General features: G+C 35.6%; 1 protein-coding gene across 9 annotated transcripts in view; it reads right to left on the bottom strand.

Moving 5' to 3' along the window:
* Nucleotides 1-12,924, bottom strand: part of IBTK (inhibitor of Bruton tyrosine kinase) — a 186,699-nt gene that overhangs the window by 36,993 nt on the left and 136,782 nt on the right. For all 9 annotated transcript variants that reach the window (XM_081250730.1, XM_081250729.1, XM_081250734.1 and 6 more), the window contains 3 exons: nucleotides 10,534-10,635; nucleotides 8,311-8,428; nucleotides 5,074-5,134 (listed from right to left, as the gene is read on the bottom strand). In XM_081250730.1, coding sequence (XP_081106856.1) covers nucleotides 5,074-5,134; nucleotides 8,311-8,428; nucleotides 10,534-10,635 — 281 coding nt within the window. The remainder of the gene's footprint in view (nucleotides 1-5,073; nucleotides 5,135-8,310; nucleotides 8,429-10,533; nucleotides 10,636-12,924) is intronic.

Raw genomic sequence — 12,924 nt, 5'->3', positions numbered from 1 at the left:
GAAATAATTTCTGAGAACATCCCAAAGCTGGAAAAGGAACTGGATACACAAGTCCATGAAATTAAAAGGATACCTAATTACCTCAATGCAAAACGACCTTCTCCAAGACATGTAATAAATATTAAAATTGTCAAAAGTCAATGACAAAGACTTTTAAAGGCAGCCAAGAAAAAGGATGGTAGCTGGGAATTCCCTGGTGGTCCAGTGGTTAGGACTCAGTGCTTTCACTGCCAAGGCACAGGTTTGATTCCTGGTCAGGGAACTAAGATCCTGCAAGCCATGTGGTGTGGCCAAAAAGTAAAAAAAAAATAATAATAATAAGGCTGGTGGTCTACAAAGGAACCTCCACTAGGATAGCAGCAGATGTCTCAGCAGAAACCCAACAGCCAGGAGGGAGTGAAATGACAATCTCAGAATACTAAAAGATAAAAACCGTCAGCCAAGAATACTCTATCCAGCAAAGACATCGTTCAAACATGAAGGAGAAATAAAGACTCTCACACAGAAGCTGAGGGAGTTCATCAACACAAGACCTGCCTAACAAGACATGCTGAAAGCAGCACTTCTAACCGAAAAAAAAAAGACAAAGGGACACAAAACTTTGAGCAAGATGATAAAACAGAACCATAAAATTGCAACTCTACGAGAGCATAAAGGTTAAAGGGAGAAAAAAAGAAAGCAGAAAAATAACTATAAGCTATTTCTGTTTGGTAGCAAACTCACATCAAAAGGGAAAATGTGAGAAAACAAAAACATAAAAGAGGATAAAAAAACTCATACAGGTAAATGAAGATAACATACTATTAGCAGAAAAAAGACTTTTATCTGTGAGACGTTTTATACAAAGCTCAGGGCAACCACAAACTTTGTTACAGAGCAGAGACATGAAACATAATAAAAGAAGAAACTAAGAAAAATACCACAGAAAACCTCCAAACCAAAATAACATACAGAAACACAAGGAAAAAGAAACAACAGAGATATCAAGCAACCAAAAAACCCACAAATCAGGACTACATCCTCATCTATCACTAATCCCCCTGAATTTAAATGGACTGAATTCATCAATCAAAAGACAGAGTGGCTGCATGCATTAAAACACAAGACTCAACCAAATGCTGCTCCAGGAGACGCACCTCAGCTCTGAAGACAAACAGGCTAAATGTGAAGAGATGGAAGATGATACTCCAAGCAAATGGCTGCCAAAAGAAAGCAAGTGTAGCCATCCTTATACCAGACAAAACAGACTTCAAGCCAAAAAGGTAACGAGACAAAAAATGGTCAGCATATAATTATAAAGAGGACAACTCATCAAGAAGACATAAAAGTGACTAATGTACATGTACCTAACATAAGAGCACCAAAATATAAACAACAATACTAACATAACCAAAGCAAGGGAACTAACAGCAACAAAATAATTGTAGGGGACGTTTAACACCCCACTTACATCAACAGACAGATCATCCAGACAAAAAGTCAACAAGGAAACAGTGGCCTTAACTGAAATGTTAGATCAGATATATTTAACAGATTTAAACAGAACAATGCAGCAAAACACACATTCTTCTCAAATGCTCATGGAACTTTCTCAAGGATAGGCCATAAATCGGGACACAAAAGAAGTCTCAATATAGATTTAAGAAGACTGAAATTCTATCAAACATCTTTTCCGATCACAATGGTATGCGAAACTAGAAATCAAGAACAAGAACACTGGAAAAATGACAGATACGTAAAGATGAACAATATGCTACAGAACAACAATTAGGTCACTGAAGAAATCAAGGGAGAAACAAAAAATTACCTGAAGACAAATGGAAATGAAAATACAATATACCAAAATCTACGGGAAACAGCAAAAGCAGTATTAAGAGTTTGTAGCGATAAAGGCTTACCTCAAGAAACAAGAAAAACTTACACCTAAAGGTACTAGAAAAAGAAGAACAAAGCCCAAAGTCAGTAGAAAGAAGGAAATATAAAGATCAGAGAAGACAGAAGAAAAGATGAATAAAACTAAGAGTTGGTTTTTTGAAAAGACAAACAAAACTAAGAGTCAGTTCTTTGAAAAGATAAAACTGACAAACCATTAGCTAGATTCACTAAGAAAAAAAAGAGAGAAGCCCTGATAAATAAAATTAAAAATGAAAAAGAAAAGAAATTTGATACTACAGAAATATAAAGGATTATAAGAGAATACAAAAATTGGACAACCTAGAAGAAACGGACAAATTCTTAGAATCATACAACCTTCCAGGGCTGAATCATGAATAGAAAATCTGAATAGACCAATCACTAGTACAGAGATTGAAACAGTAATCAAAAAGCTCCCAAAAAACATAGGTCCAGGACAAGACTGCTTCACAGGTGAATTCTACCAATATTCAAAGAAGTTTAATATTTATACTAAAACTATTCCAAAAAACTGAAAAGGAAGGAATGCTTCCTAACTCATTTTACAAGGCCAATATCACCCTGATACCAAAACCAGACAAAGACAACACAAAGAAAGAAAATCACAGGCCAATATCTCTGATGGCTGCCAGTTGTAAAAATCCTCAACAACATATTAGCAAAACGAATTAAAAAATACATCAAAAGGATCATACAACATGATCAAGTGGGATTTATACCAGGGATGTAAGGATGGTTCAACAACCTCAAATCGATCAACATGATGCAACACATCCACAAAATGAACAAAAATCATGCGATCATCTCAATAGATGCAGAAAAAACATTTCACAACATTCAACACCCATTTATGATAAAAACTCTCAACAGAATGGTGTAGAAGGGATGATATGTGACAAACCCACAGCTAACATACTCAATGGTTAAGTAGTAAAAGCTATCCCTCTAAGATCAGGAATAAGACAAGGATGCTCAATCTCACCACTCTTATTCAACACAGTATTGAAAGTGCTAGCCAGAGCAATTAGGCAAGAAAAAATAAATAAAAGACATCCAAATTGGAAAAGAAGTAAAACTGTCACTATCTGCAGATGGCATGATTTTTATATACATAGAAAACCCTGAAGATTCTACCAAAAATCTGACACAAATAAATGGAAAGATATGCCAGGCTCAAGGATAAGAAGAATTAACATTATCAAAATGTCCATATTACCTAAAGCAATCTAATTCAATACAATCCCTATCAAAATCCCAAAAACATTTTTCACAGAAATAGAACAAAAAATTCTAAAATTTATATGGAACCACAAACGACCCTGAATAGTCAAAGCGATGCTGAGAAAAAAGAACAAAGCTGGAGGTATCATATTTCCTGATTTCAAACTATATTACAAAGCCATTGTAGTCAAAATGGCATGGTATTGGCAGAAAAACAGATGCAAAGATCTCTAAACAGAATTGAAAGCCCAGGAATAAACACTTGCATACATGGACAATTAATTTACAACAAAGGAACAAAGAATACACAATGGAGAAAGGACAGTCTCTTCAATAAATAGTGCTGGGAAAACTGGACAGCCACATGCCAAAAAATTAAATTAGACCATTATCTCACAATATACACAAAAATTAAGTCAAAGTAGATTAAAGGCTTGAGTGTAAGACCTGAAACCATAAAACTCCTGAAAGAAAACACAGGTGGCATGCTCTTTGATATCAGTCATAGCAATACCTTTTAAAATATGCTTCCTCAGTCAATGAAAACAAAAGGAAAAATAAGTGGAATTACACCAAACTAAAAAGCTTCTGCACAGCAAAGGAAACCATCAATAAAACAAAAAGACAACCTACCAAATGGGAGGAGATATTTGTACATCATATGCCCTAAAATAACTCATACAACTCAACAACAACAACAAAATTACCTGATTAAAAAACGGACAGAGGAGTTGAACACACATTTTTTCAAAGAAGACATATAGATGGCAAACAGATGAAAAGATGTTCAGCATCACTAATTACCAGGGAAATGCAAATCAAAACCACACTGAGATATCACTGTACACCTGTCAGAATGGCTAGGGTCAAAATGACAAGAAATACCATGTGTTGGCAAGGATGTGGAGAAAAGAGAACCCTCATACACTGCTGGTGAGACTGTAAATTGGTGCAGTCACTACAGAAGACAGTATGGAGATTCCTAAAAAAATTAAGAATAGACTACCATAAGATACCCAGCTATCCCATTTCTGGGTATTCATCCAAAGAATAAAAAACACTTATTTGAAAAGATATATGCTCCCCTATGTTCACTGCAGCATTATTCGCAATAGCCAATATATGGAAACAACCTAAGTGCCCACCAAGGGATGAATGGATAAAGAAAATGTAGTATATGTGTATGTATATATAAATACACACACACACACACACACATATATATACACATACAATGGAATACTACTCAGCCATGAAAAAAGATGAAATCTTGCCATTTGCAACAACATAGATGGACCATGAGGATATTATGCTAAGTGAAGTAAGTCAGATGGAGAAAGACAAATACTGCATGATTTCACTCATAGATGGAACATAAAACACTAATAAACAAACAAAAACAAAATAAATGAACTAAACCAAAAAAAACCCCCAAACATGTGGCTACAGAGAATAGAGTAGTAGCTACCAGAGAGAGAAGAGGAGTGAGGGGGTGAAACAGATAAAGGGGATCAACTATATGCTGACAATGGAAGTTAAATGTTTGGTGGGGAGCAAGCTGTAGAGTATGCAGAAGTAGAAATACAACAATGTACACATGAAACTTACATAGTGTTATCAATCAATGTTACCTCAATAATAAAATCATTAAAATCCAATTTTTACACTGTCCTGATCTTTAGTAAATAAATAACGAAAGACCCCAAAGCATTCAATAACTTTCATTTATAAAGAAATTTAAATAGATATTAATTTTATCATTAAATATCTTCAATTTTTATTCTCGTGTTTACCTGTAGAGCTTGTGAAGAAATCTTATGTCCTCATTTTTAAAAGATCCTAATGAATCAGAATTCATTAGGAAATTATTCCATTGCAAAGTCTGACCAAATATACTGCTTTAATTGATATTGTAATTGACAAAAACATAAAGCTTACCATTTTTCGGTAAAACACAGAAAGATCCTTCAAAACACCGTCACTTAAAACATCAAGAGACCTAAATAATAAGATATAAAATTCTATCTTAACACTCAAGTTTAATACCTGTTAAGACTTTCAAATATGCAGAGACATTTTATATTGTTGAATAAGGAATATTTTTTTAAAGCATTAATATGCCAGCTGCAACAAATTCTTTTTGGAAGTATGTGTAGTTATATATTTCACATAAACAGCAAACATATTAGACAAACATACTGAAAACTCAAGGAACTCTTATAAATAAGCGATAGAAAAATATTTTCTATCATAATAGCAAGTATTCAACTTTCATTTTCCACAAATATACTCTTTACTACAGAAGGAGTACTATACTGACAGAACAATGGCCTATCAGGTACCTGAATTCTATCTAGAATTATCACTGCTCCCAATTACCTACATGACCTTGAGCAACTCACTTTCCCTCTCTAGTCCTTAATATCTTCATGTGTAAAATGACGTTTGGGGACCTCCCTGGTGGCGCAGTGGTTAAGAATCCACCTGCCAATGCAGGGGACACAGGTTCGATCCCTGTTCTGGGAAGACCCCACATGCCGCGGAGCAACTAAGCCCGTGCGCCACAACTACTGAGCCTGCGCTCTAGAGCCCGCAAGCCACAACTACTGATGTCCGCACAGTCTAGGGCCCACGTGCTGCAACTTCTGAGCCCACAAACCACAACTACTGAAGCCCACAAGCCTAGAGCCCATGCTCTGCAACAAGGAGTAGCCCCTGCTCGCCACAACTAGAAAAAGCCCACACAGCAACAAAGACCCAACGCAGCCCAAAATAAAAATAAATGTAAAAATTAAAAAAATAAAATGACATTTGGACTAGTTCAATTGCATTCAAAGGAAATTTTAAGGAACTCTCAGGTTCCAAGGAGGTACTTTGAGGCATCAGTAAAATTTAAATCAAAGTTTACATTCTAAAATGTACTTCAAGCTATTTTTAAAACTAATGCAAAGCAACCATATTCAAGTCTGTACCATACTAGTTTTTTTAACATTTTGAAGACAATTAACTTGTGATGCTACATCAATTTTATGCAGCTCTGTTTTCTTAACATCTCTGTGCATGTTTATTTACACTCCTGGCAAACACATATTTGACTAGGAATGGTTACATTTACATAAATCTTTGCTTTAATGCAAGTTATAATGTCTACTCATGTAAAATTATTCACCGCAGTACATGTGCCACCCTTAATAGTTCAGCTGACAAACTTGTCACAACATAATAATGGAACAATAGTAATGTGACACATCATCCTCCAATATCATATTTTAGATAGATTTGACTTGTTTCACACTGTGGTTGATTCTTTTCTGACAAATTAAACAAGTTAATTTGGCAATGCAAGGGGAAAAAATTGCTATGATTAGAATGACTAATGTAATGTAAGCAAAAAAAATAAATGTATTCTGAAACCTCTGCCAGGTTCTGATAATGAAATACCAGAGGCATTTTGAAATGACATTGTCTAATATCCCATAATATTAATTTGCATTTGGAAAGCATTTTTCACAAAATAACAAAGCATTAAATAGCCAAAAGAATTTTCTCTAAATTGAACCCTAAATGGCAATTATTAAGGAATCTGTTAGTGATTCACCTTTTAAAAATGGTAGAAAACTTTTATTTCAAACATGTTTTAGAATTAGTTTCATTAAGCATCATCCTGACTTTGAAAGGTGAGTTACCAAAAAACCGTTACCATTTATAATTAATTATACGGATCAAGGTTTTCTTGATTATTTGACAAAAAAAGTTTCACGGGTTTTCTCATCCTCATGCGAGTATATAAACAGAATCTACTTCGTAAGGTTTTCATGAAAATTAAGTGAATCCATACAACACTTTTAGAATGCCGCCTGGCACATACCAATAATTATCATTATTACTATTACTATTACTGTGTAACTATTATTATAGTACTATTATTAGTTATTACTATTAATAACTATTATTATGGCAGAGTTAGCTATTATTACAATTAAAACAAAATACAGCATTACACTAGACACCGACTTTAAAAATGCAACTGACACCAAGAAATCTAATCTGAAATTCCCGTGCTGACCAAAAAGACTTACTTTTCTCATTACTGACTTTATAGCGAGTAAATGTAGTAAAATTGTGACTTTATGCTAAAAAATAAATCTGTAAATTTATTTCATTAAACAATTCCACTGTGGTAGAGAGTCCGCCTGCCGATGCAGGGGACACGGGTTCGTGCCCCGGTCCGGGAAGATCCCACATGCCGCGGTGCGGCTAGGCCCGTGAGCCATGGCCACTGAGCCTGCGCGTCCATAGCCTGTGCTCCACAACGGGAGAGGGCACAACAGTGAGAGGCCCGCGTACCACCAAAAAAAAAAAAAGAAAAACAAAAAAAAAATTCCACTGCTAAAATAGTTGAAAACAATGGGATTAAATTTCCCAAAATTCCTCTAATTCTAAAATGTCTATGACTCCTAAATCATTAGCATTTATCAAATTCTTTCCATCCAGGTAAACATCAATATAGCATGAAATATTAGCTTATAAAACAGGATACATATATTTAGCTGATTTTTTTCACGTAAAGTGTGTCATTTTTCATAAGAAAAATTTCATTACCATGAAAGCTTCAACACACATATCAGCTTGCCATAAACTAGACCAACTAAATTTTTTCAGGCCATCTGCTGCAGCCTAAGTTTGACCAAAGAATCAATATGTAGTATAGGAAATATCTTAAAAGAGAATAAATACAAAGAGAAAACAGAAATCAACCAGTAACAAACTGTATGCATGCATATATGTGAAGTAATTAAGCGCTGGCTTAATTAGTATTACAGATAGTTTCCAAAAGCCAAGGTAAAAACTACATAGTTACAAATTAGCCTAAACAAGCAAAGATATGAAAACATATACAAATATACTTGTGATAATACTGTCCCACAACCTTCCAACCAGCATGTAAGCACCACTGAGGGCAAGGATATTTTGTCTTTATTTGTTCCCAGTAGTATCTTAGCAATGGCTGGCATATATTAAGCATCCAAATACTGATGGAATGATTAAATCCCCTTACATTTTCACTTTTTCTACAAAGCTGGGATTTATCGTTATTCACTTTTAAATTACTAATATATTTGTTATTATATAAAAATAAGTGCTTTTGCAACAGTCTGTATATATCTAACCTACCTTGCTTCAAGTAAAGCTGCCATATTCAGTCCTATAAACTGTAAACAAGATAGTTTCAACTGTTCAGCATTATACATTGCTGCGAATTCCAGTAGCATAGCAGCATTCTTAAGGGTAACTACAAAGGAAAAGATATGCGAAATGAGATGAAAGGCATGTTACTACAGCAAATGAAATATACTTATTTCTCAAGTTGTCAGGTTTGAACATTTAGAAGAAGGAAAACTGAAAGTAGTGTCTTGCCAAAAATAAGTTATACTAGGGCAAATATACAACTCATTTTCCATCCCAATATACCAAAGTAATTTTAAATGACTTGTTCAGAGGAAGTACAAACACGTAAAATTTTAAGCAAAAGAAAAAACAGAAGGTGCATTACAGTGTCATCTAAAAGCAAACATATAAGAATTGACAATCTTCTACCTAACCTTTTCAGAATATTTTTAACTTTCACTGATAAACAACATTCCTTTTCATTTATATAGCACAGAATAGTCATTCTCCTATAAAACTAAAAAAGTATACTTAGGAGTAGGAGAAACTGATGAAATCATTCTACAAAATATATTTATGTTGAGTCATCTATCAGACTTTACGTGGGTATATTTACATATATAAACACATACAAATACTATATATTTAGAAAATAAGTACATTTAAATCTTACCATATTATTGTTCATGCCAGTGCAGAATCTGGCATACTGTACAAAACATGCTAGATTTTGTTACAATCCTTGTTAACTTTATATATGAAGTGCGTTTTGCTAGAGACTGTCCCAGAATATTCTATTTACCTAGCATGTAACTTTGGCTTCCCAAACCCCTCCATTCTTCTTCTTACTTACTCTGAGTCCCAGCCAACAGAGGAACACAACTACTTTCTACACCTGGCTTCCTCTTCCTTGTTCTTTCTCCCTTATAACTCAGGCAAAAGTTATATGCAGACAATAATGATCGCTGCCTCACTCCTGACTAACCTAAAGTTTCAACTGATGATGAACCCAAATTCTCCCATTTCACAGAAATAAAACTGGATCATACAAAAACTTTAGAGTTGTTCAAGGAGAAGATACTCCAGAGCTCAAGAAAAGTGAGTAAATAAGACTCTAGAGCTAAGACAAACTATCAGAAGTACAAATTAGAAAAATTTGACAGAAAATCCCTTCACACTTCCTGAAGAGGCAAAGAAAGAGAACAAAGTTAGATTAGAAAGCCAAGAAACTTTTATATCAGGGAGAGGAGATTTAACCTTTATCCCAGAATAAGCGATTAAAAATATATGAACAAGGGAAGACATTAACTCCTTCCTACAGAAAGATTAAAGAAGTTAGAAAAGAGAAACAGGACTTAAAAGACCACTATGACACTACACAGAAGGGATGGATAACAGTGATCTCAACTAGCATAGTGACAGTGAGAATAAAAAGGTAGGGGAGGGCTTCCCTGGTGGCTCAGTGGTTCAGAGTCCGCCTGCCAATGCAGGTTCGTGCCCCCGTCCAGGAAGATCCCACATGCTGCGGAGCAGCTGGGCCCGTGAGCCATGGCCGCTGAGCCTGCACGTCCGGAGCCTGTGCTCCGCAACGGCCACAACAGTGAGAGGCCGGCGTACCGCCAAAAAAAAAAAAAAAAAAAAAAAAGGTAGGGGAAATGTGGTCAACACAGTTAAGATTAATCAATTTTGACAGCTGCAATTTGGGTATAAAAACAAAATAACAAAAAATAACTTTGGGTTCCAAAGTTGAGAGTTAGGATGACAGCCATGCAATTAACGGAAATAATAAACAGAGAGAGAAAAATAAGAGTTTGAGAGATAAGAGAAGTTTTTGATCAAATATATTAACGGGATGGTTACATAAAATTTCCAGCAAATAGCAGGGTAGCTAAGTGTAGACTTACAGACCAGGGCAAGGGTAAAAAATTTCTGCTTTCAAACTCTCATCTTTCAGATTCCAAAATAAGTTTCATGCCATGTTTATTATTCAAGTTTTTATGGCATTTCCAAAAAATTAATGTATTTCAATTCTAAGATGTTCATGTTTTCACATATTAACATCTCTAAAATAAGGATGTGCTTACAAATGATGACACGGAATAGTTTAAATGTCTTGAATTTTTAATGATACAAAAACATGCATTTTACCATAAACTTCATCAGTCAATAAAATACAGTAAATCCTGGATCAACCTGAAAACACACTAAGATTCCAATTCAAAAACTCACGTTTTTCACTTAATGCCACTTCACAAATCTCTTTCAATCGAGATATGAGAAGCTGATCAGCTACCACAAGAACGCTACAAACAAAATCCACATTTTGAGATTCTAAAAAAAAAAAAAAGAAAAGAAGCGTCACTCTTTACTATTATTTTGTAAACATTATACTTAAGGGGCAAAAGTTCAAGTAATTAAGACACTACAAACGAGAGAATTATGATGATTATTTTCTAAATGTTGAAATGGCAAGTATGATAAACAGTCATAACATCAAAATATTTCTGTCTTTTCAGTAGAAAGCTGTAAAATAAACACACCCAGAATGCCCTGGTTCATACCAGGACCATAAAACGGGCAACTTGAGTAGATCTTTTTTAGTCTAAAGAACCACTAGAATGCCTGACTTGTTTAAAATCTCCCATTGCTGTTGGACAAACATTTCTCAAACTAATAGAGGGGAAAGTCAAATCTCATCATTAAAGGTAATATACAGGTATATGTTAAATAGATACATATGTTAAAACATATATATACATACGGGGGGTAGAGGGGGCAGGGCAGGACGAAGGGAGAGGTGAATAACGCTCTTAGGCTTCCTTATTTAAAACAAAATTGGTCATCTAAGAGTACTTTTTTTTTAATTATAGAAGTTCCTTAATTTAACATAAACTTGATCCAGTGTACTATTAATGACCCTAAGCAATGCTAGAATCACTGCCAGAATAGTAATATAAATAGGAAAAAAAAAAAATACCACCACCATAGGAAGAAAAAAAATGCTTAAAAAGAAAAAAATGAGAGACTTTCCTGGTGGTCCAGTGGGTAAGACTCTGTGCTCCCAATGCAGGGGGCCCAGGTTCAATCCCCGGTGGGGGAACTAGATCCCACATGTGTGCCACAACTAAGGGTTCACACGTCACAACTAAAAGTCCACACACCACAACTGAGAAGTCTGCATGCCGCAACTAAGAAGTCCGCATGCCAACAACTAAAAGATCCCACGTGCTGCAGCTAAGACCCGGCGCAGCCATAAATAAATAAATAAATAAATAAATAAATAAATAAATAAATAAGCAAAAAGCCCTCAAAATGAAGATGAAATATATGCGTTAAAAAAAAAAGAAAGAAAGTAGAAAAAACATTTTAAAAGATGAGGGAGAGGTGAAGTCATTGCAAATGGCAGACTAAGAACTACTTCAAAAATTCTCCACAAAAGCAATGAGAATATTACAAAAAATTATCAAAAATCAACTTTTTCAGAATTCTAGAAATTAGCCAAAGGCTTGCAATAACCTAGGGAGCACTGACTCAAAAAACTTGGCGGAATCTTAAGAACAGTAAGCTCTGGGACACTAGCTGCTCCTACTTAGATCCTCCTCTCCTGTCCTCACCTCTCCTCCTCAGTAGTCTTGAAAACCATCAACCCTGCAATCACAGGCAGGTACGAGCAGCTACATCCACTGGAGGAGACAGAACAGTTGTGGAGCAACATTATCAAGAAACTGTCATTATTTGACCTGTCTGGCAGTTACCTGGAAACCCAGCTAGCAGGGGTTTATTTGACCTGACTCAAAGCTTGCCCAGTGTGAACAGCCTCAGAAGAGGGCATTTATTCAAAACAATTAGCAATTACTTAACACCGAAGCTGCCCAAGGCAATAAATAAGGGATAGAGCAAACAAGAAGCAGGTAGGGAAAGAGATATTGTTGTGACTGAATGTTTATGTCCCCTGAAAATTCACATGTTGAAGGGATAATTTCCAGTGTGATTATATCTGGAGACAGGGCCTCTAAGGAACTAATTAAGGTTAAATGCAGTCATAAGGTAGGGCCCTGATCTGATAGGATTAGTGTCTTTCTAAGAAGAGACATCACAGACCTATCATCTCCCCCGACTAATCCTCTTCGCACGTGTGTGTGTGTGTGTGTGTGTGTGTGTGTGTGTGTGTGTGTACACTCTCTCACTCTCTCTTTCTCCACTCACACTCACACTCAAGCACTGAGGAAAGGTCAAGTAAGGACATAACAAGAAGGCAGCCATGTACAAGCCAGGAAGAGAATTCTCACCGGAAACCAACCCTGCTGGACCCTGACCTGAGACATTAGCCTCCAGAACTGTGAATAATAAATTTCAGTCTCTGTTATTCTGTTATGGCAGTCTGAGCTGTGTCCATAAAGGGTTTTGAAAAGTTTTAACATATGCCTATGAATCTAGAAGGTCATACATATGTGGAGGGCTGTGCACATGCCCAGAAAAAATTTAAGAAGGCCCAAAACTCTTAATTCTGGCTGACCTTGAGACTGCAAAAGCAGGAAATGAATCTAAGGCACAGCTGTAAACTGCCCGGCTAAGAAATGAAGCCAGGCCGCCACACACACAAAGAGCCCCTAGGCGCAG

Source organism: Mesoplodon bidens (genome assembly GCF_964165515.1).
Source record: "Mesoplodon bidens genome assembly, chromosome: 12".
Taxonomy (NCBI): Eukaryota; Metazoa; Chordata; class Mammalia; order Artiodactyla; family Ziphiidae; genus Mesoplodon; species Mesoplodon bidens.
This window is presented reverse-complemented; position numbering and strand designations above follow the sequence as displayed.